The sequence below is a fragment of the Parasteatoda tepidariorum genome, chromosome 9 (genome assembly GCF_982258835.1).
Source record: "Parasteatoda tepidariorum strain Cologne lab strain chromosome 9, Ptep-v5.0, whole genome shotgun sequence".
Taxonomy (NCBI): Eukaryota; Metazoa; Arthropoda; class Arachnida; order Araneae; family Theridiidae; genus Parasteatoda; species Parasteatoda tepidariorum.
This window is the reverse complement of record NC_141763.1, coordinates 79,036,195-79,063,320: the sequence shown is the minus strand read 5'-3', so window position 1 is coordinate 79,063,320 and position 27,126 is coordinate 79,036,195. Positions and strand designations below refer to the sequence as shown.

The following is a 27,126-nucleotide window of genomic DNA, read 5'->3' as shown; positions in this document are numbered from 1 at the left end:
TTACCGTACTGCATGGTAATGATATTTCTGGTTAAAAGAAAAATCATAATACGGTTAATAAAAACCAAAATATTTAAACCAATCATTTAGTAACAATTTACCGGAAATTCCAGTATTCAAAATTATAGTTCTTTTTACTTCATATTTAGTAAAAGATACGAAACTGAATGGTAAATTTAACAGAATAAATAGTTTTTAAGTCACGTATCATGGTTAAACTACCGACTTTTACTACAATTACAAATTTTATCATTTATTATAAAACTCCATTTCAATATTAATTTGGCCAAAGTCATTACCGAAGCATTTAGTTAAAAATTACCGAGCCTTTTGGTGTTCACATAGAGCTTGAAATATTTATACCTCGTTACCATAGTTACCGCCACGGATCCAGACGAATGGCCAGAGGAGTTCTTACTTTAAACAAACTATAGAAAAACAAACGAAAACTATAGTTTAAAATAATGTGTTAATTGAAATCATGTATCATTTCATGCTGAACTTTAGTCCTTTTTCAAGAGAGCGCCAAAAAGTTTAAAACACTTAATGTTAATTTTACTTTTCGCGTATTTCGCTATATCTCGAGAACTTTGTAAGAAAATTGAAAAAAATACTCACAATTATAAAATTTGTTTATCCATTAATTGTAAGACATACAAATTTTGCATCATTTTAAAGAATGCAATTTTGTATAGCAAAATACAAAATTTGAGCTAAATCGGTCGAATAGTTCCTGAGAAATTGAATTTCAAAAACATTAGATATTTAAAATTATGTTTATTCAGAGGTATGTTTGTAAAGGCATGTTTCTTCTGAGAAAGTATACATTTTTGCGTTTGATTTCGTAACTTAAAATATCGTCTGTATTTATTTTTTAGCCATTAAGTTTGAATTAAAATCAAATAAAATCTAAACATTGCATCAAAAGTTATTCAGAATGGTTTATTTTTCATGCACACTGTATATTACTGTTTAAACTGTTTATACTTTTTTTTACATTCATTTTGAAAATAAATATTTTACCATCAAGCAAGGACTAAAATAACAAAGAGTTTTTGGATTTTATTTGTTATCGAATTATGAAATTGAAAAAAATTATAAATTGCGGCAAAAAAAATTGTTTTGAATTCTGTAAATTGAAGGTTCTCACTTAAAGAATAACTTTATTTAGATATATTTTTCCTTTTTTTTTCTTTCATAGTAAATAGTTAATTTCTTAATTTATTAGAAAAGCATTCACTATTTTTAAGTGATTTGAAAGTAAATCAAGTATTTGTTTGTAATCGTTAAGAAATGTTACCAATATTTTTAATTCAATTTCTGAAAGCTACATGAAGTGAGTTGTTTTTAAGGAAAGTATGCAAGGAATAAGAAAAAAGTAAATAAATTTTTAAAATTATGCACGGAATAAAAATTTAGTAGCTTTCTTTTCTTCGTAATTTTAAAATTGCTTATTATAAGATATATTAATTGACTTTCAAACAGATTTTGAAAAAAGTAGAAAACGTTAATTGAAATTGAAAAAATAGAGAATATTAGTCTTTTTCTGGTGATACTTTTAATATTGGGTGATTTTTTTTCTTTTAAAGAAATTTCGTTTCATAAATAGATTTTTTTTGAGTTTGAATACATTTGGGGATACCAAATGTAATTTTATGTTCCAAACTTTATTTCCAAACTTTTTAAATTTTAATTCAAACTTTTAGCAAATTATAATATATCTCAATGAAAGAAACCTAAAAAACTTCAAACTTTATGGAAAAAATTACTAAAACAACTTTTTGTGTTTATTTCTTGATTTGCTTAATATTAAACATATTAAGTATTAAATGTCTCCTTAAACTGCTATCCTAACTTTCTAATTATTATTCCAACAATTTATCTAATTTATTCATAAAATAAATAAGCTAAATCAAACTAATGTTTTATACATTTTAGACTTTTACTGAAGAATTACATAAAATGTAACGAAATAGACAAAAAGAGGAATTCGTATGTATTTATTTTACTGCGTTCTTTTTTAATTTCACTTTTTTATTTAATAACTGATTCTGTTTTTTTTGTTGTTATTATTTTATTGCTCTATTAATTCTTATTGTTCGAACTCTCCTCATATTGTTTTATAATTTTGTATTTTTTTTTATTCTCCCCCACACAATGAAATTAATAAATTCTTCGTGTATAACAACGTATAATTTAATGATATTAATAAAACTTTTAATTTCTTGGTAAGTTACAAATGTTAAAAATAATATTTTAATTTTAAAACGATATCTTTTGCGAGTGAAAAAAAATTTCAAACGTGATGACAGCGCCCTCAAGCTGAAAACAAAGTAGTCAACAAAAAAGTAATTCACACTTGTTCTATTGACTCTTAGGAGAAGTTGACAAACGCAGACTCTATTGGGACGAGCACTGAAAGATTCTGAATTTAAGTACCAATCCAGATTTCCAATTTTAGCTGAAATGTGTGAGGACTAGTTTCAGCACAATTTAATGAAAGCGCATTTTTTTGCAATTTTTGTTGGATATTCAAAGCAGTAAGTTACTTTAAGTTACTGATTCTAAAAATAATTTGTATCAAGTCATTTTGTTACAAACTTTTATGCGAAAATAAAATTTAAAAAAGATTTCCTAAAGGAATTGACATTGAATTAAAATTAATAATATATTTATTGCGTTGGGAAATCAATTTAATTACATTTACTAATAATAAATTTTTTATACTAAAGATGTACATGTGAAATCCAATTATATATTGTAAAATCCAACTTAAATTATTTTGCGCATAGAAAATACATTAAGATTAATCAAGACAATTAGTGCCAGTATTAAAATAATATGCTAATTAATATTAATATATTTAACTCATCAGATGCAATCTTTCATTATATTAAACATATTTCTTATCATCCAAAAAACCATATAAAATAATATTTTATTTCGTTTTTATTTTGCTCCTTTGCAATCATTATTTATCTCTATATCACAAAAATATAAAGAAAAAATAAATAAATGCTTAAAGTGCTGCCAAATTAACTGTTGAAAAATGTCTAGTTTGTTTATCTCATTCACTCTTAGAAAGAGCTTGATGTTCAATGCTAACCAACAACAAATTAAAGTAAATAATTTCAAAATTCATTTATATAAATTGTTTTACTAGAGCTAAACTAAAACTATTTTGACAATTCTGCTTTTTTTTAATTACCCTGCCTCTCAAAGCGTTAATTAAAGTGTTATATTTTTTTTATATCTATGTAATATATCTCTATGAAAGAATATGTATCTTTAATCAAACTTCATACGTGTTTACCAGAGAACTTTATAAACATTTATAATGTGATTCGTAAAATATTTATATAATAAATGTTTTTTTCTACTTATGAAAACTGCTGTTTAAATGAAATTATTGATTTGAATGATGAATTAATTCCATATTCATAAAGCAAATGTGAAAAACTTAGCATCTTTCATTGAAGAATTATTGTTCCCTTTTCGCATGAAATTGTTGATTATGCTATATTTATTGACCATGTTGAGTTGAAATTCCGAATCTGAATAAGCTAAAAAAAGTTTCCTTTGATCGAGAGTTACGTGATTTAAAAAAAAATTGTCCTTAAATATTATTATCTGTTCATGTTTTTATTTTATTTATTTAAACTTTTGAAATATGTAGTGCCTTCATATTTATAAACCTGATTATAATCAATCAAATATTGCAAAATCTTAATTATATCTGGTACATTCATCTGCGTCTAAATTCATACATGGAGACAAAACTCCTGGTAAAAATACGGTTCTGTACAGTTTTGACATATCTGATAAAAAAAAACATAAATCTGGTTAATAAAACCAAAATATACGGTATTTAAACTATTCATTTGGTAATTTATTCATTCATATAGTAACGTTACCGGAAATTCTCGTTTTTAAAATTATAGTTCTTATTATCACAAATTTAGTAAAAAATAGAAGAAAATTAAATTTATGGTTATTTTTACCACACATTTAGAGGGGCCGGGATAGCCTGGTCGGTAGGGCGCTGGGCTCATGTCCGAGAGTTCGTGGGTTCGAACCCCACCGGCCGAAGATTCAACGTGCAGTAAAGTGACTGATGCACGTTGAATCTGTCGAGTTGCAAAAATCCTCCATGTTCCCATAACAAACCAATACCTCTGGGGGCACTGGATTGTAGATCGATCGTTCTCTGATTCAAGTCAAAATTACGATCTGTGGATGAATGAATGGGTCCGCCCTATAAACGGGTGAGACGTACGGTGTGGCAGAAGTCGAATTCTTGACCATAGATGGCGCCACTTTTCGGTATGATAAAATTACTAAATTTTACCACATTTCTCAAATTTGTAAGAAATACCGTCATTCAGAGTTCCTGTATTTTCTTACTATAAAATTCATTCTTACCGGAGCATGTTACAGAAAGAAACTGATATATATCGTAATTTTTACTGTAATAATTACCTCAAAATCGCCGTAAATCAACAGTTATAAAAAAATACATATTACTATAATTTAATCTATATTGAATGTTGTTACTAAATCTTGCAATATATTGTATCGTAATAATAGCATTAGGGGCTATATATATATGTATCGTAAAGTGTAGAGTTACTGAATGAGAAACATGTTGGTGGTTGCTTCATTTCATGTAGTGTGAAAGAACATTTTAGATGTTTCACTATACCAGGAACAAATTTTGGTTCTTGGTGCAGAAAAATCCTAGGCCCAACACTGTAAATAAGTAGTCACCACTAATTTTAGTGTTGAGATGAATTAATTTTGGTTCTTGGTGCAGAAAAAATTCCAACCCAACACTGTAAATAAGTAGTCACCACTATTTTTGGCGTTGAGAAGTTTTACAGTGCATGTAATCACATTTTTATTTAATTTTTCCCTGTTATAATTTTTTTCATTATTTTTTAACGCATTTGCTTATTAACAACACATTTTTTCATGGGCTTTATAATGAATATAATAGCTTTATTGCAAACACATTTCATTTTATAAAAAAAGAACACTTTTAGCGATATATTTGCACTAATTATGTCAAACAATTCATTTTTTGTCAATTTTCTATAACTACAGTTCATTGCTAAAAATTTTATTTGTAACTAAAAGATTAATCTGTTACAAATACATTTTGAAATATGAGGAAAATAAATTTTAGTGTACTGATATGTAGTTATCGCTCAAAAAATTAATAAAAATTGACAAAATATCGAATGTCTGTAGTTAATGCGAGTATATCACTAAAAATGAGTTTGTTTTTAATGAAATATTTTTGCAATGAAGCAATTAAATTGATTATAAAGCACATTAAAATATATGTTGACAGTAAAAAAACACTCTCAAAAATGAGTAAATAATTCAAAATAACTACAAGAGTGTCAAAGAAAAAAAATGTGAATACATGAAATCTAATGAAAAAAAATAGTTCACCTCAACGCAAAAAAAAAATATGCAACTAATTTTTTTACTGTGTAAGAGTTATCTGTGATGTTTTACTTAAGAGTGAAGTAATTGCAGCCATTTTTGCTGTTAAAATCCACGGAAACTTTTTACTGTGTAGGGGAGAGTGGGGTCAATTGTAACATTTTTTACTTAACTATTTTTAACTAACAAAAAATCCAATACATTATTAGTATTTATTGACAGACGTGTAAAGTAGACTATCCCCTACTAGAAGAAAAATAAATACCTGATTTTAAATATTATTATATTAGTTATTAACAATTTTTGACAGTCGTGCACTTGTTACAATTGTCCCCACTTACGGGGTCAATTGTAACAGTTCATAAATTCAACTAAAACATAGTTCATAAATTCAACTAATACATATTATCATAGTTGTGATATATTTTTTTATTGATCAAAATAGTAGTGATATTTTAGGAGTAAAAATAATAATGAGCAGAGACTTAAAGGGTTAAACTTTTAACTTTAAGGGGTTAAAAATTTTAATTTATTCTGTGAAAGGCGACAAATAAAATAATGCACATGCAACATAATATAAATGCTATAGGAAACTATTGGTGGTTCTTAAAGAGTTAAGTAATGGTTTGTAAACATAAGATTATTTATTTTCAACTGTTACAATCGTCCCTTTACTTATTGTTACAATTGTCCCCAAGACGCCATTTCAGCTTCATTTGTTAAAAACAATGCTAATTAATTAGCAAAACTAATCTTTTTTTATTGAAATGTTAATTAAGGTGTCCATCTACATATTCGGTTACTAATTTTTATTTGTTTAAACAAAACTACTTTGTTACAATATAGTATTCTAATACCAAAAAAAGTACTTGCGTGGCGTGAAAATATCTTTTGCGATGTAACTCTTTCAAAAGTGCATAAAAATGGTTGCCACCAGGGGTGTACATGTAGATTTGTTAAATGCACCTTGTGCGCCACCTAGGAACCAAATCTAGAACCCGACACTCGAAATTTTTGCTCTGTTACAATCGTACACTGTTACATTTGACCCCACTCTCCCCTACTATTTTGCATACAGTTCAGTTGTTGGCCATGCAACCACTAATCAGGTTATTAATTTAAAATTTATCAAATTATTAGTTTAGATGAAGATGTTCAAAAACATATTTAGAAAAAAAATAAAAATAGTTATAAATATGCGATATTAGTCATTTCAAAATTATTGAAAAACATTTAAATAGTTAAAAACCTTGCCATGAGTAGCCGTAAAAAAATTTAAAAAAAAAATCAATAAACAAGTAAACAAAAATATATGATTTTATTTTAAGAAAAACTCTTTTCTGGAATGATACAGAATTATCATTACTGGAACATTGTTCAAAAATTATCTTTCCAACAAAGTCAAAACTGCTGAATAAATTTTTGAATCCATGAGAAAAAAATATTTTTATTTTCTTTATTAAAAGTGTTAACAAATTTAACGCATTTATTTCGTAAGTATCGATTCTAAAGAAAAGAAATAGCTAAAAAGTTATGCTAATTTTCAAATATAATTCAGATATATTCCATTTAAAAAATAACTTAATATAAATGTTTGCCACTACTTATCATAAGAAGACAACAGCTCAGAAGACAGAAGTTTGAGCAAATCCTAGATTTGCTCAAACAGCTTTGTCAAGACTTAGAACCTGCCATATAAAGTGTTTGACCTTCAGAGCGAAAGAAAAGACTTATGCCTATTCTCATTGCTCGGCAATCGTTTCTCCATCTCATCTTTTGGATTGCATGGGTGCCTCTGTGAGGCAACTGATGAGTGATGGAGAGACTGTCCATGACTTGCTGATGCGACATGATCTTCTGAACTTGGTCTAGGGCTCTAGACCAAGGGGATAAACAACAGCAACAACAACAGCTCTTACAAGAACTAAATGGACAATAATCTTTAATTTACTTAAAAAATCTCCAATAACTTAACATTCCAGACAATGCCAATATTACGAACGTATTGTTTGTAGACTTTAAACATGAATTACTCAGTTAAAAATACCGATAATTATGTATTTTATTGTTCTTTAATAAATAGATTTTAGTGTTATTTAGATTTGCTTTATTTTTTATTAACTTTTATAGGTTGAGAAATGTTTCATAAAAACTAAAGACAAATTTTTACGAGAGCTGCGTATTGCAGTACGAGCATAACAGCCAGTTTTTAAGATTTCTTTCTCTGCTAGTCCTGAATATAAATAAAAAAGGGAATAAGATTATTATTACATTATTATTTTAATAAGAATCATAAATATTGATAAATTTTTTAAACCAAATTTATTATGTATTTAAATTCCGTAAATGTTATATCCGCAGTCTTTGAATTGTTCCTTCATATTAAACTTTTAATTGTTTTTTTTTTCAAATCATGAATCTTAATAAAAAAGGAGGAAGATTATTATGACACAATTATTTTAATAAGAATCATAAAAATTGTTCCATTCTTTAAACTAAATTTATTGTGTATTTAAATTCTTTAAATGTTACGTCAGAAGTGATGGTATTGTTCTTTCATATTAAACTTTTAATTGTTTTTTAACCTATACAAGATTTATTAAGTGATTTTTGTAAACTATTGCCATTTTAAATGAAAGGCAATCGGGTATTTTTTTGATCCCATAGAGTGAATAGTAAATCTTAACCAAAACACATCTCTGATGATTGGAAGCTCTTTTCATTCTGACCAAACTATTCATTCTATTCTTCTTCTATACATAATATTCCCTTTAGAAAAGAATAAAAGAAGAGAATAAAACGGAAAAAGCATTCGAACACAAAAGAAATTATTTTTCCTAGTCTAGTCAAATTCATGAGAAATGATTCATCATAGCAAATGGATTATTTCAGAATTTAATAATTGACAACAGTAAAAAAGAAAGATGATAAATTAAGGAAAAGTTTAAATTTTCCTTTTTACTGATTACAATTTAAATATAAAATTAGCCGTAGCTGTAAGTCAGCATATTTGAGAGCTAGAGATTTTGTCCAGCACAACTTGAAGCATAACCAAAAATAAATTAATGTAAAAGAATTCATAAAATGTTTTTATTTGCTCTTTACAATGTAAAATTATCCTTTATTAATTCCTTTAAATTTCTGAAACGCATAGAGAAAACAATCCAAACACAATTTACTAAAAATATTTCACCACCATCTATTTATTAAAAAAAATATATAATTCGAAGCAAACTCCAGGAAGGGATTATAAATTATCAGTACATAATCTCTGTAACTTAATATTTCGTACTTTATTACTTAAATAAATTAGTTCTAAGTATCTTCCCACCTAAATGTACTCTACCAACGGTTACTGAGCTGCAGGTAAAAGTTGCAACTATTTAACCATTTAAGTTCCAAAAAGGTTTTTATTATACATTTCTGTTTATTATGCAATAAGTGTTGTTATACAACATCTGACTAAATTCTAATAATACCAATAAATAATTATGTCATTAATATTTTTATACAACATCTGGCACATTTGACTAAATGACTAAAACATATAATAAAGCATTCTCAAAAGATTTTTTTTTAATTTTATTTATTTATTATTTTTTTTTTATACTACAATTTTATATTTCCAAGACAGTATCACAGAAATAGTTTTAAAAGGATATTGCAGCGAAGCTAATTTACATTTTGAGGTTCGGTTACCACTTTGTTTGCAATACATCAGTTACAGATTTATTTTTGTCGTCAAAATATGTGCTCAGAAAAGATGCTGTTGTTGTTTCATGTTCCCTTGATCCAAGAACGCTAGATCAGCTCCATGTCACTCTAACAGATCCACTAGTCCTCCCAACTCTACAGCACAGGAGCTGTATATATGAGCAGGAGACTCAGGACAAGATAAAAGGCAAGGTGAATAGGCATTTTCCCTGTCGTCGACATTCTTTCAAATTGTAGACAAAACCGGACAATTTCCAATGCACCAATCGTGTACGGCAGGAACTCTCCACGCAGCGTTTGCTTTACCCCTGTGGATCGAAAACATTTTAGGTACATAGAGTCCACGAGAGGTATTTTACAACCGTCGCTGAACAGCCGAACCAATTTTCTGGTTTACGACTACTAATAACAAGCTTAAGCCTGTCCCTCCCCCGTAAGGGGGCATCCGGGGGCACTCCGAAAGTTCGAAGTGAGCGTAACAGTTCAATTACGTAAGCAAACATATTCAAAATTTTCAAATTAGAGTTTTAACAAATAGGTGGAATATTAAATATGAAATCCAGAAAACAGTGCTACTTAGAAATAAACTAAGGAAACAAACATTACAAAGAAAATAAACAGTAACAATCAGAAGAGATATTGACGTCGCATCTTCAGTAGGGGTGCAAAGTTAATAAAAGTAAACAATTTCACATGGAAAATGTAGGATGTTTGTAGCTCAGAAAATAATTATGGCTGGCACAACAGTACTAAAGTTATCAAATTCCAGTAATTATTATTATTTTTTTTAAACAGAAAGGACATGTATATACCATATATAAAAACTCTAGGAACACAAGTGATTAAAATTTTCAAAATGAGGAATCACATAGGGGCAGAGATTTACAAAGCATGAGATTAAAGCTCCAAAAAAAACATTTTAAGAGAAAATTCAAGTAATAATCAAACCATAACAGGTAAATTAATAAGCCGTGATTTAGATGTATTTTTCCTAACAAGAGGCAGCAAAAGGCCATCAGGATTCAGGGAGGTGCCTTGTTACTAAACAATTTTCTTATTATTTCCTCTATTCCCTTTTTTAATTTAGGGTTTGACCAATGCTGCTTTATAAACTCGTAGGTGGTTTTTGAATGAAAAAAATTTCTCTCTAATGTGCTTAAAATTTGTACACTGGATTAAAATATGTTCCCAATACTCAACAAGCTGACAGGTACTGCACAGCTGAGCTCCCCCAAAAAACCTGGCTTGATGTTGTCCATGACAGCCGTGATTAGTTAGGAATTGATTTAGAAAGAAATTCCCCATGATTTTCCTCGTTTGAACTTTCGGGAGGAGCTCGAATGTGTGTCTTTCCTTTGTGAAGCTGTCACTCCATCTCTCCTGCCATTCAATCACTTTTTCGCGTTCCAAAGTTTTTCTTGCAGTCCGCCTGCTAGGATCTTCAAACAGGTCGACCGTTGATCTCTCACAGGCTAATTTGGCTAACCTATCAGCTTCTTCGTTGCCCTTATGGCCTGCATGTGCTTTTATCCAATGTAAAGCGATATTAATTGTGAATTCTTGTTTTATTAAGTGGACTAAATACTCTTTAGAGTTGCTGTTTTCCAAAGCTTGCAGGCTAGACAGGGAATCCGTATAAATTGAGATATTGTCTGTAATTCTTTGATCTTTAATCCAACGAATCGACTGGAGAATGGCCCATAATTCAGCCTTAAACACGGAAACGTGATCAGAGATGCGAAAGGTTTTTCTTTCAACAGGTTCTCCCTCCAGATAGGCCACGAAAGCGCATCCTGTCTTAAATTCATTGTTAACTAAAATTTTTGATCCATCTGTAAATAATTCTAGTCCTTTATAAGTAGGTAAATGCAGTTGATATTTAAGTAAAATTTCTTCAGCCGGATGATAAGTATAAGGTGTAGATTTGGTTTATAGATTATATGTTCTTCTTCATGTTGAAAAATATTATTAAGTTGAGCTTCTATGTTTACTGCCATATCTAGAGGAATTGTTCCAGCAAGTACTTGGAGAGAGTCAGTAGATGCAGTCTTGTATGCCTTAGTGATAGATAGTAAAGAAGTTCTTTCCATTTTTTTCAATCTATTAATGATTCTTACCTGTTGGGAAAACCAAATTTCTGCTCCATATAAGTTGCTGTTTAGGTAGATGAATTTCCGAACATCAGGGCAAACCCCCAGTCGACCCCAGAGATTCTATTTAGTTTAGCTTGAAATTTAGTAACTTTGCTATAGATAAAGTCAAGGTGAGGCAACCAGGAAAGCTGATAATGCAATCTAAATCCCAAATAATCTATGGTTTCCCTCGTTGCAATGTTAGCCCCGCAGAGTTTTATAGTTGGTCGTCTTGAGACCCGATTGGCTTTGGAAAATACAATCGCGACAGTTTTCTTGGTACTGAATTGAAGATTGTGGGACGTAGCCCAATTTTCAAATTTCGTCAAAATCATAGTGGCTTGGGGTCCAAGTCTATCAAGAAATGTTCCGTTGAGAAGTAAAAGGAAGTCATCAGCGTATGCGATTATTTGCTCATTAGATTCCCTTTTCATATTTAAAAGAGTGTTCGCTATAAGTAGCCATAAGATCGGTCCCAGACTTGAACCCTGTGGGACTCCTCTTGCTAGAGGTCTCTCCAACTTCTCATTCTGGATATCAAACAGGATCCTTCTGTTGTCCAAAAAACTTGAAATCAACTTAACTAAGTCATAGGAGCAGTTGCAGGAATTTAATTCTTCTATAATTTTGTTCCATAGGACGCTATCAAAGGCACCTTTGATGTCAAGGGAAATACCCAGTGCGTGATGTTCATTATCCTTTATTTTCTTAGTTTTCTCAAGTAAGGACTTCATAGCTGTGATAGTCGATCTACATCTCCGAAAACCGTGTTGATCTGCATGTAGAATGTTATTAGATTCAAGGTGAAAGACTAATCGATTTGTTATTAATTTATCCAACATTTTCCCCCAAACCGGAAGAAGAGAAATGGGACGATAGTTTTCAGGTTGGTGTAAATCCTTTCCAGGTTTAGGGAGAAGAACTAAAGAACTTTACGACTACTAATGTTCAACTCCGTAGCTTTGTAATTTTGATCCTGATTCAGAAGACAAGGAAACTCTTGGATCAAATATTGAGAAAATTTTGACCTCGTGGAAGACTTTCAGATGGAACTAACCCCCATTTGCGTTACATGGAGACCCAACACGGTTACCCTGATGGCAAAGGAACTCTAACCCATGATCCCTCAACCACTGAGGATATTCCACGTCCGCACTGTGGTCGTTGCAAGCCGGATGAGTACTCGTATATACCAGCCATCGCTGTGAATCGAATCCGGCTCACCTCATTGGAAGGCGAACGCTTGAGCCATCGCGACTCCCACGAGAAGTATTAGAAGGAATGAATAGCACTCAGGCCGGGATAGCCTGGTCGATAGGGCACTGGGCCCATGTCCGAGAGTTCGTGAGATCGAATCCCGCCGGCCGAAGACTCCCCGTATAGTAAAGTGACTGATGCACGTTAAATCTGTCGAGTAGCCGGTCGAGTCGTGTCTGTCGTGTCGATCTGTCGAGTCCTCCATGTTCCCATAACAAATCAATACCTCTGGGGGTACTGGATTGGAGATCAATCGTTCTCTGATTCAGGTCAGAATTACGATCTGTGGATGCATGAATGGGTTCGACGTATGGTGTGGCAGAAGTCGAATTCTTGGCCATTGATGGCGCCACTGAAAAACAAGAAATGCACACTCTGTCTTAAATTTGCTCGGTTTCACCAAGCAGGCTTGCCCTTGTGGCAAGTGGCATTAGAAACAACAACAACAACATTTCTCTTTTCCGCAAGCAAGTCCACCTCCTGGTCATTAAAATAAAAATGACAATAATTTCAGAACGGTGAAGGAATTTCAAAGCCTCTCTGTTGGCAAGAATTTCTAAACTAAAAACCAAACAGGTTGCAAAAGCTGCGACAAAAATTCAAATCAACCACAGATTTAATGTAGACAACGCAATTAAATAATGGAATGTAAATGATTACTTAACAAACCTTCTAAATAACATAGGCTGATAGAAAATACTTCTGAAATATAAATAGAAATTTTGTTCGTTATGGAGTACTTCAAAACAGTTCAATAGTTTGAAGACTGGTTGTAATGTTTTCTATATTTTTTATTTAAATTAGTTATATTTTAATCTGTAAATGTATGTAACTCTCTATGTAAATGTATATACAAAGTTTAGAACACATTCAATTTATAACTTGCATACTAAAGTGATAAACTAAACTATTTTTAAAAAAATTATTAAAAAAAATATATTTTCAGAATATTAAAAATTTATTTATCTTAAATGTAAAGCATCTGATCTTGAAAGCAAAAATTCTAAATAAAAAGGTATTATAAAGATAATTAATTATACTTAATCAAATTGAATTGATGACTGAATTGAACTAATTCACCATATTTTTTGCCATTTGCAACATTTTTCACGAATTTAAAACTGCTTAAAAGCATTTTTTAAACCTCAATACAACTAGTAATTTAAAGAAATATCCTTTAATCTATTTGACTTGTTGGTTTATGTATAATGCAATTTTTTTTTTTTTAAATTAACGAGTTCTAAGCTTTTTATTATGAATACAAACTTTTAACTCTCTTGAAAAGAATGCGAGTTATCTAATTAAATATGATGAAATATTTTTATATTGGCCATAGTCGTGGTAGTTATTTTAAACCTTTTTTTACGTGAATTGCAAAATTGTAAAAAAATATATGAATTGAAATTTCTTATCTCTCTAGAGATCTCATATCTAAATTCGCCAAGGAACTTCAACGCGTGCAGAAAAATATAGTTTTTTATAACCCTAAGAAATCAATATTACATTCTAAGATACATGGAAGCAACAAAGCGTACCTAACTTATACTTTTATTGGTTTTTATTGCACGTAAAAGCCTGAAAAATACACTTGATTTAACCTATTTAAATTTGTTTATCTCGCATTAAAATTTAATATTTTAACTTAAATCCAATAAAGAAATGTGTTAAAAGAATCTTTCAAGATATAAAACGTGTATGTATAGTTTCTAAAACATGATTAATTTAATTAAGTCACCAATAATCTGTATATTGTAGTATATGCAACAAACAATGCACGCCTAACATAAATCGTATCATTATGTACTGCATTAAAAGAGTGGATGAATTTTTATGCTTTTTTTGAAGTTTGGGTTTAACAATGGGAAAGCTTGGGTTTGACAATGGGTTTGAAATTTTAACAATGGGAAAGCTTGGGTTTGACAATGGGTTTGAAATTTTAACAATGGGAAAGTTTGGGTTTGAAATTTTAACAATGGGAAAGCTTGGGTTTGAAATTTTAACAATGGGAAAGCTTGGGTTTGAAATTTTAACAATGGGAAAGCTTGGGTTTGAAATTTTAACAATGGGAAAGCTTGGGTTTGACAATGGGTTTGAAATTTTAACAATGTGAAAAACTCATATAAAATGAAGGATAATGTAATATATTTTATTTGTCCGTAATATTATTTAAATATGCTTTTTTTTGTCTTGTTATGTCACTTGGTACACGGAGGAAAAAATTCTGTTGAAATCACCGTATTATAATGACGTTTCTGGTAATAAAAAAAAACACAATTCTGGTTATGAAAACCATAATACACGGCATTTAAACGATTCGTTTGGTGAATTTTTCCATTCGTATGGTAACGGTTTACCGAAAAGTCTGATTTTTAGAGTTATAGTTCTTGTTACGACACATTTGGTAAAAAATGCAAAACTGTATTGTAAACTTGAAGGAACGAATTGATTTTATGCCATGATCTAAGGTATCATGATAAAATTACCAAATTGTATCTGAATTATCAAATTTCATCTCATATTATAAAACCATATTTTATTGCTAATTTTAATAAAATGACTGCCGAAGAGCTATGGTAAATATTATCGAGCTTATCATTGTTCACATAGAGGAAGGAAATTGAAATTTGTTCGCATATTCGATTAGCTTTGACAGCACTTTTTTTCTCAGTGTGAAACTGAATCTGAAACAAAATCTAATTAGTTCAATTAGTTATCAATCTTGTTTTTTCCTTCTTCTTTACTTAAAAAAATATTTAATTGAATTTAAATTAAGTTTTATCCAACATTGATGGTCTTTTTTTAAAAATTATCCTACTCATTGAAATATTTTTATTGCACTCAATTCGGTCCACGAATTGGTCTGGTTACCCAGTAGTTAGAGAATCAGATAGCAGTCCAGAGGGGACGAGGTTTGATCCTTGACTTTACTAAAACGTACAGAGTACATGTAATACACGTACTCGTAAAATCTGTGGAATCGAAAGTCCTGTGATAGGTTGCTGATGAGTAGGGAAGAGTGGGGTCAATTGTAACAGGGTACGATTGTAACAGAGCAAAAGTTTCGAGTGTCGGGATCTAGATTTGGTTCCTAGGTGGCGCACAAGGTGTATTTAATAAATCTACATGTACATCCCTGATGGCAACCATTTTTATGTACTTTTGAAAGAGTTACATCACAAAAGATATTTTCACGCCACGCAAGTACTTTTTTTGGTATTAGAATATTATATTGTAACAAAGTAATTTTGTTTAAACAAATAAAAATTAGTAACCGAATAAGTAAGTGGACACCTTAATTAACATTTCAATAAAAAAAATTTGTTTTGTTTGTTAACTAGCATTGTTTTTAACAAATGAAGCTGAAATGACGTCATGGGGACGATTGTAACAATAAGTAAAGGGACGATTGTAACAGCTGAAAATAAATAATCTTACGTTTACAAACCATTACTTAACTCTTTAAGAACCACCAATAGTTTCCTGTATCATTTATATTATGTTGCATGTGCATTATTTTATTTGTCGCCTTTCACAGCACAAATTAAAATTTTTAACGCCTTAAAGTTATAAGTGTAACCCTTTAGGTCTCTGCTCATTATTATTTTTACTCCTGAAATATCACTACTATTTTGATCAATAAAAAATGTATCACAACTATGATAATATGTATAATTAACTATGTTTTAGTTGAATTTATGAACTGTTACAATTGACCCCGTAAGTGGGGACAATTGTAACAAGTGCACGACTGTCAAAAATTGTTAATAACTAATGTAATAATATTTAAAATCAGGTATTTATTTTTTTTCTAGTAGAGGATAGTCTATTTTACTCGTCTATCAATTAATACTAATAATATATTGTATTTTTTGTTAGTAAAAAATAGTTAAATAAAAAATTTTACAATTGACCCCACTCTCCCCTTCCGTGGGCACTGGGATTTGGAGAATATTTCCTTCCCCTTAGAAATTTATTACTAAATTAAGAAAGTGGTCTCGCGAATTAGTGGTGCTGCCACCTGTTCGCGAAGTTCTGATCCAAGACGTACTTTCACCCTTGTGGTGCTCTCTTGTCAAACGAAAAGAGCGCTTTTCGGACTGATTCGCAAAAGGCCAATGGCTGGCAAGCTAGTCATAGGTGACTGTCATTAGAAATAACAAGTCTATGAATTTTAGATATTACATTAAGAAAACTTTTTTAGAGTGTTAGCAACTTTTCTTGGTTTTTATTTTTTAGAAGTCATTTCCCAAATTATTGTTAAATAAAAGAACTGTGACACGAGTATCATAGTTTCATAGCAAATTTAAGATAATAGTCAGAAAGTAAAACAACTTCTAACCAACAGCGATTTCTAGGTAATTAACTGAGTTCAATTTACATTGCAATGACATGATAGGTTGCTAAACGTTAATATATTTTCAAGTCCCACTCAAAAGTTCCAAAGTTTCACGAAAGATTTAACATTCGTTGTCGCCATGTTTTTAAATTGTTCTCATTACCAAAGTGCAATTATCCTTCTTGTCTTCTTGTGGTTCTTTACGATTATCGTGAGGTGAGGAAAGAGTCATTAAGGAAAGTTGGCAGAAACAGGAAAATCATGGAATAAAATGAAGTGTTAGTGGTACTTTTTTAAATTCGAAACTTAATTCTTTTAGTTTTAAATTGTTAAGAAAGTTAGTTAAACCAATATTTGAAAACCTGCTCTTACTAGCAAGATTAAATTATAAAATAAATTTACTAATATTTTCATAAATTTATTTTAAAAGATACTAAAAGATATTAAAGGGATAAATAAGTAAGCACATGCAATAATAATATTATTAAAGAATGAGAGAATATGTAAAGTAAAAAAACGATGTATCAAAATTAATGTCGATAAATCTAGTGGAAATTTTTATTAAGAAATCTACCCTTTAAATGCAATTTTAATTGAATGTTTTGATAATCAGTTTCTCTCTACACTGTTAAAAATTCATATCCACGTTGCACCAAAATATTGTTATTCATTTGCTGGCTACATAAAACGGAGTTCAATTTTACCATATTTTGGTATTTTTACTAGCACAAATGCCAGTGGAATGCTGCACAAAAAGTAGTTGTTTTTCAAGAAAATATCTATTTTCTTTCTTTTTTTTTAACTTTTATAGAAGCAGAGGAATATTCCACAATCATTCGGTATTTTTAAAGAGCCCAAATTCTGGCCAAGGTTGCTATTTACCGTAACAAAACGAGAAATCGTAAATAGGCTATTTCACGACTTATACCACTTTATACCGCCAACCAAATTTAAAAAGGCAACATAAGATAAATGAACTTTAATTAATGCAAATAAATTCTTTAACTACCTAAATAAGTGGAAAATTAAAAAGCATGCATTAGTCGTCTTGATACACCGAGTTGTAAAGAAAGCGTGGCGTCGTACGAAAATATCTTTCAGTTTACAGTCACCTACAAAGTTTTGTGTCTTTTACCAAATTTTGGTGCTGTCAGTTGCATAATGGAAGTATTTCTTGCTCCCGCCACGCAATTTATGGTGTAACTTAAATAAAACATCTTTCATTTAACTAAACTTTGGAATAATGAGAAACTTTTCACCAAATACTGGTTAAAGGTTTAGCTAATTTTTTTAAACAGTGTAGTTATAAATCAATCTTAGTATGAAAAAAAAAATCTGGGAAAAGAAATTCTGGTAAAAGTACCTTACTGTATGTTAATGATATTTCCGGTTAAAAAAATCAAAAATAAACACCATAATTCTTGTAACAAAAATCAAAACATATGGTATTCATTTGATAATATTTCCAGTCATGACGTACCGATTTACTAGAAATTCTAGTTTTTTAAAATTATAGTTCTTATTACCACACATTTAGTAAAAAAAAAAAAAAATTAAAAGTAAATTCAACTTTATAAATGGTTTTTATGCCATGCTCTAAGATATCATTATAAAATTAAGAAGTTTTTCGAATTTTATAACATTTCATGGAACCATATTTTATTGTTAATTTAATTTAAAATTATAATCATAGCGCTTCGGTTAAAATTACCAAGCTTTCTGGTGTTCCGATAGAGCCAGAAACATGGTAAATGTTATTATATTCTTGTAATTTCGACCATGCATTTTTTTTCAGTATTTATTTAAAATAACATTTTATTATAAAAATATAGAACTCTTTATATTGTTAAATTAGCAGAATTAAATAACTTATTATGTTCATAAGTGAAAAACAAATGTTATAAGGTCAGTAGGACGAAAAGATTATTAAATTTTCTTAATTATCAAAATATTATATCATAATTATAATATTTTAATAAGGTTTTCTTTTATGTTCTATATATTCCTCTTTATATTTTATATTTATATTAATCAAATTTTTTTAATTAGGTTAAACTTTATTTCATAAAAAGCATCATTTTATTAACAGAAAGAAAGTATTCTGTTTTAGTTGCACAGAAGTATGTTGTTGTTTAATCACCTCTTTTATTTTCGCTTTTATGGTTTATTTAATAAAATTTCCCTTGTTTTGATAATGTAAGAAGATAACTTTTCATTAACAACTAACATCAAAAATGAAGAGTTATGATCTCTGTACCTACTATTATATATTCTAAACTAAGTAATTGAAAAAAAAATAATGTCATGAAATATGAGAATTGGCTCAGGGAATTTAATCTGGTGTTTCATGTCTATTTAAAGTTGCGAAGACATTCAAGTCCATTGGCTAAAATGTATTTTTTTAAAAACGAAAGTATTTCCATGAATCGACCAAAAATAGTTTTAAAAATTTATCTATTTAAAATATAGGAATGGAAAGAAAAGTATAATAATAAAGGGTCTTTTAAAAATTTGCAAATGAAAAGGTTATTTATAAATGAAAATCAGCATTGGCAATTTGCGTAATATTAAATTAACATTAAAGTGGATTTCAAAATTAAATGAATTTTCAAATTTTTTTAAGTAGCAAGTTATAACGAAACTCGATAAGATTAATGTTATTGTAGTGTATATACCACTACAAAAATGTAATTTCAAATCACTAGTATATAAGACATGTTAACTTAACTCTATGGCGGGGTGCCTTTTCATTAGTTATATAAATAAGAAACTATTAAAAAGTTATAACTACTATTTTTTAAACGTGCGCGTAACATTCCTTGATGTCATGCGGTGCAACAAACAGTAGTTACATAATCGAACAAACAGAAGGGTTAATGGCGAAACTGAAAGCAATAAGTTCTTTGAGACCTACACTTTTCAAGGAAACATTTGGTACTGATTCCATTTAAATTGATATTTACGCACAGAAATATAGAACTTTATAATATTCTATTAAGTTAAGATAGTTTCCTTATGAATTGGACAGCCAGATCTCCAGACCTGAACTTTCAAGCGAACGTGTCTAAGACTTTGGAGAGAGTACCTTACAGTCCTTCTTGAAAACCATTCAGAGCCTAAGAAAATGTTTTATTGGAGCTATTTGCTATAGAAATTCTTAAAACTGCCTTGCTTCCAACCTATAACTTTGATATAAAAGCCAGCATTTTAATAAGAATTTACCTTTTTTCCGACCCTATTACCACTTTTACCACATATCTCAAATAAGTGCTACTCATGAGCAAGGGTGTATATTCCAACCGCTAGATGGTTATTTTATTAGTAAGATAACAAATTTTATGGCGAAATATCATTAAAATCTGTTCAGTAATTCCAGAAATAATCAACCATATCCGATATATTTCCCAATTTTTAAACCTAGTGTATATTCATCAAATAATTAATTTAAAGTTCTTAAGCCCGCTAAAGTAAAGAGGCCATTTAAATTTAGCTTCGTTAAAGTTAATGAAGATTACCTCATAAAGATGAAGTCATTTAAACTTATCTCACGTATAAACAGTAAATGTAATGTGCGCTGTATCTTTCTCTGTTGTATGTAGTTCGATTTATTCTTAAAGAATTACTTTTTCACTGTAATTATGCAGAATTCTAACTACCTTTAAATTAGTTTTATTTCTGCCTAATCAATATAAGGATTTTTTTTATTTATTTGAAATGGCAATGGAAATACAAATGTAAAAAAAAATACAAGCGTATCAATCAAAGAAAGACAATAGTAAATGTGATCGAAGACATGCCTTAAAAAGTTCTCTTATGTGCCAGTATAGAGCCGTTTCAGAGTTAGCAGCAAGTAATGAACATCACCTGAACGAGTTTAATAATTCCAATTAAAATAATGGAGACAAAATTGTAAGACATCATTAGAAATTAACTTGTCGCTCAATTATTCTTGGTCAAAAACATTTAACGAGTTAGCTTTTTTTATAATCACAACAATTGTGTGATCTGTGGATAATGTCGCAATATTAATGGAAGAAAATAATTACGCTTAAATTTTATCCAAATAATGGGAAGTCTAATCTAATTAACCAAACCTAAGCTAAACTAAACCCGATAAGAAATTTTTTCTGTGAAATAAAATCTGGCTTTATACTAAAACAATTCGGACTTTTGCAGTGAATATTTATTTTTAATTTTAAAATAAGTTTATAGTTCAAAACAAAAAATATAGCCTAGCAATTATGGAGTTTGTTCAGGGAAGCTAGCAGAGGTAGAGCAGCCTAGAAAAAGATAATGAATTCATATTTTTGCCCTACATTCTTAAATTTTTGACTAATAAAACAATTGTACTAATCATTAATCGTAGCCTCGGTGCCTCAAGGGATAGAGCTCTCTCTTCAAAATGAAGTAACCCAGGTTCGAATCCCAGCGATGTCTGGACGATACGAACTTTACACCCGTCTCACACTGACAACAGTGCTGACGTAAAAATATCCTCAGGGGTTGACGGTTCATGGGTCAGAATCTCCTTGCCGTCAGACTAACACATGGGAGATTTTCGTGGTCTTCCTCTCCGTGTAACGCAAATATTTGCTTGGTCCATCAAGAAGTCTTCCACGACGACGAATTTTTCCCAATACTTGATCCAGGAATTCCTTGTCTTCTGAATTAGTTTTAAAATTACAAAGCTATGGGGATAAACATTAGTAGTCGTAACTTCAGAATTGGTTCATCTGTTAAACGTAAGTTATAAAATAAAATAAAATCCTTGGGCGTATTCTGTAAGTTTAGTTTCAAAAACAAAATAATAAAAATTTCTAAAATGAGCCACGCAACTACGTTAAAATTTAGTTTGAAATAATTTCAATGTATTTACCTTTCATAAATTTCATTTTAACTCAACAATATCTTCAAAATGTATACATAAAATTTCACGCACAACACGTAATTTGAAAAGAGTTTTCAAAATTTCTCTTGAATACATGCTTCAGAATAATGCTGCATCGATATAGAACGTGATCTGATTCGTGTTTATTTCTCCTCAACATGATGCAGAAATATTTATTTTCATGCTCTCTTAAGAGTACTCTAGCTAAGAGTAAATTTGCTTGAGAATAAGTATCTTGTTTTCTTTTTTAATGAAACAGAATACTCTGACAAACTATTAAACTCAATTTCTGAAACTCCATAAAATTGAATGACCTGCATAGCTTTGTATATTAATGTTGCTATGCTACGCCATACGAATTAAAAGAAACTCACGTACCTCTAGAATAGGAACTTAACGAAGCATTCACACATAAAATTCTTAAGCAAGTCAAGTTTGTAAACAATTTAAAATTAATTTGACTGCCGTCATCCCAGATTTTGTTCAGACCCCCCCTCAGTAGTAACTTAAACCACTTTTACTTGATAAATGCTGCTGCTATTTTGAGCTTCGTTGTTAATTTTCATACCACAAATCTCTTGTTGTAGGGATATTTTGGATAACATATTTTAGTAGTGTGTGTCTCTTAAAGATAAACTTAGAAACTTATACTAACATTTTCCTCAATTTCGATATTATTTTATACATTTTTATACTTTAAGTTGTAGTCATTGTAAACATATTTATATAGAATATCAAAATGTCTTTATTTCCACGTTGCAAAATCTTATACAATTCCAAAATAAATTTTACCTTATACCTTCAAGAAAAGTTTTTTTTCGGAAAACAATACAAGACGATGAATAATGAAAATAGACCAGTAATGTAATAATATAGTCTCATAGTTCATTGCGTGGTAAATTTATCTATCTATCTATCTATCTATATATATATATATATATATATATATATATATATATATATATATATATATATATATATATATATATATATATATATATATATATATATATATATATATATATATATATATATATATATATATATATATGTGGGAGATAGTGCAGCATAGGAGTAAATGATGACGATAATTTAACAAACATAACAATTTAATAGAAATAAAAAGATACGTAGAAGGATATAGCAGTTAGCATTATTGACATGTCTCGTGAGAGCTGCCTTCTCGCAGTGGTCTCCGGAATGCATGTGACTAAGAATTAGAGTGTTCTATGGTATAAAGTAAGAGTTAATTATAAATTCGGGAGTTTCCCTTCGGGACTTCCCCTTCTGGTCTTTCTGGCGCCTCTCAATGTCAAGAGGATGATGCAACTTTCTTTAATATTACAAGATGGTAGATCACGCAATGTTTGCAGTTATTACACTATAATACTATAACAACAACTCCAAACTCCACATAATATATATATATATTATATATATATATATATATATATATATATATATATATATATATATATATATATATATATATATATATATATATATATATATATATATATATATATGTAGATAGATAGATAGATAGATAGATAAATTTACCACGCAATGAACTATGAGACCATAAAATATACATCTCATGCAAAACTTTTACCCTACGAAAGCATTTTCTGAAATATTTTGTTTATTTGTGAGATTAACTTTCACGTTTTTTAAAATGTTTAAAATTGATCTGAAATCTACTAAATTTGTTTAATTTATTACCGAAATGATATAAAAATGCTTTTTTGTTACACTTTTTGTGATTACTCTTTATTATAAGGGTAACAAATCGTATAATATAGGGCAAGAATAAAATTATTCGTAAAAATGCATTTTGCTCAGCTTAAGAAATTTGATGTCCTATTTTACATATGGGAATATTAAGCCAACACCATCGTAGTTTTTGTTTTTGTGTTTATTAGCATTTCGGCCTTTTTTGACACTCTAGATCTAAACACATTTATGCAACACTGTGCAGCAATGAAAAAACTATGCAACACTGTGGATGTTAATACATTTATAATGTTACGTATTTATTTAAACTACGAGGCCAGAAAGTAAGTTTCCCTAATTTATGAAAAAAAGAACTCATACTTTCAGGAATGTACTTATTGGCAACAAGTACAGCAATGTTTCAGCTATTTTTCAGCATAGCCACCACCAGAATTGAGACACTTGTATCGTGGAATTGAGACTTTTGTATCCCTCTGTCATAGAACTCTGCCGCCTGTGAATGGAACCAGCGTGTGACAGACGTCTTCAGCTCTTCGTCGTTGCCAAAACGTTCACTGGAAGACAGGAATTTCTTGAGGTGCAAGAAAACTTGAAAATTGCTGGGAGCAATATCAGGGCTGTAGAGTGGATGATCAAGCAGCTCCCAACCGAATTCCGTCAAAACAGCTGCTGTGTGTCATGCCGTATGTGGAGAAGCATTGTCATGGAGGAGCGCAACACCTGCAGTAACCATTCCACGACTCTTGTTTTGAATTGCACGTCACAATTTCCGCAGTGTTTCACAGTAACAGTCACAGTAATGGTAGAAGTCTGTCACACGCTGGCTCCATTCACATGCGCAGAGTTCCATGGCAGACAGATACAAAAGTTGATCACACAAAACGACAAGTGTCTCAATTCTGGTGGTGGCTGTGTTGAAAAATGCGGAAACATGGCTGTACTTGCTGCCAAAAAACGTATTCCTGATAGTGTGAGCTCTTTTTTTTTATATAAATTAGGGAAACTTACTTTGATGCGCCTCGTATATTAATTATAAAATTTAATTTATCAGGTCTATACATTTTTATTGCAAAAAAATTCTATATGAAAGCATTTGAAACAAAATATTCCTGAGAAATACATTTCTCAAAAAATATTATAGAATTTCAGAATCATTTTTAAAAGCCTACCAAAATTACGTTTTGATTAAAAGAAAAAAACTACTAATGACTACTAAAAAACTACTAAAAAACTACTAAATGAAATTTTCAATCTCGTGGTTGAAAACAGCAAAAATAATTTAGTAATCTTGTAATTAACAGACCATATATCAATCTTACTTATTTTGTAAATAAATGAAAATCAATTTTACCAATAAAGCTTTTTTTCTGATGGAACAAACACTTTTGATTTGCCGCCGTCTCATTCATCTCAATATTTCATTTCGTGGGATATATGTCGAAAGATAATATTAACGGAGCTCTTACTTAGAAAGAACTTCAATCGATATGAAACTAGTAATAACTCAATCGCGATTATATATATTAATCGCTATTAAGAGTGATTGATAATGTGGTATGTCCGATTACTCAAGATGATTGGATTGTATGTATTTAGATTATCATAGTTTTTTTAAAGAAAAACTACTGTTTTCTTTTCTTACTTTTAATAAACAAATTTGCTACAGTTTTTTAATTCTATTCACAGTGAAAAATTCAGGAAAAAATTAAGTTATAAAAAATACTGGTACTTAGATTGCTGGTACTTTTTATCGTAAAATATATTTTTACTGAGTCATGTCACGGAACAAAAAATCTCATATATCGTTATATATATAATTTTTAGAGTAATAATTACCAGAAGAACACTGAATGACTCTAATTAAATGAATACTATTGTAAAAATTACAGTTAAAACAAATTTGCTACAGTTTCTTAATTCTATACAGAGTGAAAAATTCAGGAAAAAATTAAGATATAAAAAGTACTGGCATTTAGGTTGCGCTGGTACTTTTTACCGTAAAATATATTTTTACTGGATCATGTTACAGAACAAAAAAATTTCATATATCATTATATATATAATTTTTACAGTAATAATTACCAGAAGAACAATGAATGACTCTAATTAAATAAATACTGTTGTAAAAATTACAGTTAAAACAAATTTGCTACAGTTTTTTATTCTATACACAGTGAAAAATTCAGGAAAATTAAGTTATAAAAAGTACTGGCACTTAGGTTGCTGGTACTTTTCACCGTAAAATATATTTTTACTGGATCATGTTATAGAACAAAAAATTTCATATATCATTATATATATAATTTTTACAGTAATAATTACCAGAAGAACACTGAATGACTCTAATTAAATAAATACCATTGTAAAAATTACAGTTAAAATGGTTTTTACTGATGATTCACCCAAATTGCCGATACTTAATACCGTAATTTGATCCAAAAGTTTTTACAGTGTAGATTGTTTCGACATGGACATAAGGAATAATAAATTAGCTAAGTGCACCAAAAGTCTATAGATTAATAACTTTTGATCTAATGATCGAATATTTAAGTTCTAAAACATTGTAAAGTTTAAATTAAAATGTGTGTAATAAATGTGGGTGGCAATAGTTTAAAATAGAAATCAACTTTATCTTAAAACAAACTTATTTCGACAAATGTAATTTTTTGTTCCCCAAAAGATGGACGTAGTACATAATCTGATGGTCATAATAGTTTAGGTTGAGGCGTCATTGAAAATAAGAGCCCATTAATACAATTTTGTACACATTTAAGAATTATGGTTCGTACTGCCTCTCTGTAGAATTGTCCACTGAAAATATTTCAGGACACTAGTACAAACAATTCTGGAGTTATAAGTGAGATATACAGTCCTTGCCTAAATTATTGGACTCACTCTAAGATTCTATGTAGAATCTTAATTATCAGATGATACTATACAGATTTATTGCTTTTATTCGACTGAAACCGGTTTGCGCTTGTTTACGTTCGTGTATCAATTCGTTAAATTAGACGATATATAATGTAAATTAGACTATTAGATAAATTAGACGATATATTATATAAATATAAGATATTTAATACATCAGGTATTATATTTGTATATTATAATAACTAGACCAAATTATTGGACGTACTGTAGTTTTTTAATAATTACATGCTTTGCACGAGTTTATATGCAATAATTGTATATTTAAACATACATGTAATGGGTTTTTATTCTTATTGGATTCAATTTTTTATTTACTAGGATAGAAGATTTTTTTATTACTTCTTACTTGTATTTATTTTTAACGTATTGCATTACAATGTTAACCAATTGATGCACGAACGTAAACAAGTGCAGACCGGTTTCAGTCGCGTAAAAGACATTAAAGCTGTATAGTATCACCTGATAATTAAGATAAGATAATTAAGAGTATTAAGATAGTTAAGATTAAGAATTATAAGATTTTGCATAGAATCTTATAATTCTTGTCCATAGATGGCGCCACTGGAAAACAGGAACAATTTCACCTCCTCTGCCTAAACAGGCACACGTCAACAACATAGAATCTTATAGTGCGTCTAATAATTTGGTCAGGCACTGCAGAAACATGCAAATTCCTTCTAATA

The 27,126-nt window shown here is 29.6% G+C and overlaps 2 protein-coding genes across 2 annotated transcripts in view; one reads left to right on the top strand and one right to left on the bottom strand.

Annotated features, from left to right (window-relative positions):
* The first annotated feature begins 2,355 nt into the window (after positions 1-2,355).
* The window catches only part of LOC107443275 (glycine receptor subunit alpha-2), a 113,766-nt gene continuing 88,995 nt past the window's right edge, over positions 2,356-27,126 (top strand). The window contains exon 1 of the mRNA XM_071186510.2: positions 2,356-2,540. The gene's annotated coding sequence lies outside the window, so the exon portion shown is untranslated. The remainder of the gene's footprint in view (positions 2,541-27,126) is intronic.
* Positions 7,126-11,255, bottom strand: LOC147804265 (uncharacterized). Its single transcript, XM_087151481.1, has 3 exons — positions 11,157-11,255; positions 10,361-10,962; positions 7,126-7,327 (listed from the first exon to the last, which is right to left on the bottom strand). The coding sequence occupies exons 1-3, from the start codon at positions 11,253-11,255 to the stop codon at positions 7,126-7,128; spliced, it is 903 nt and encodes a 300-aa protein (XP_087007607.1).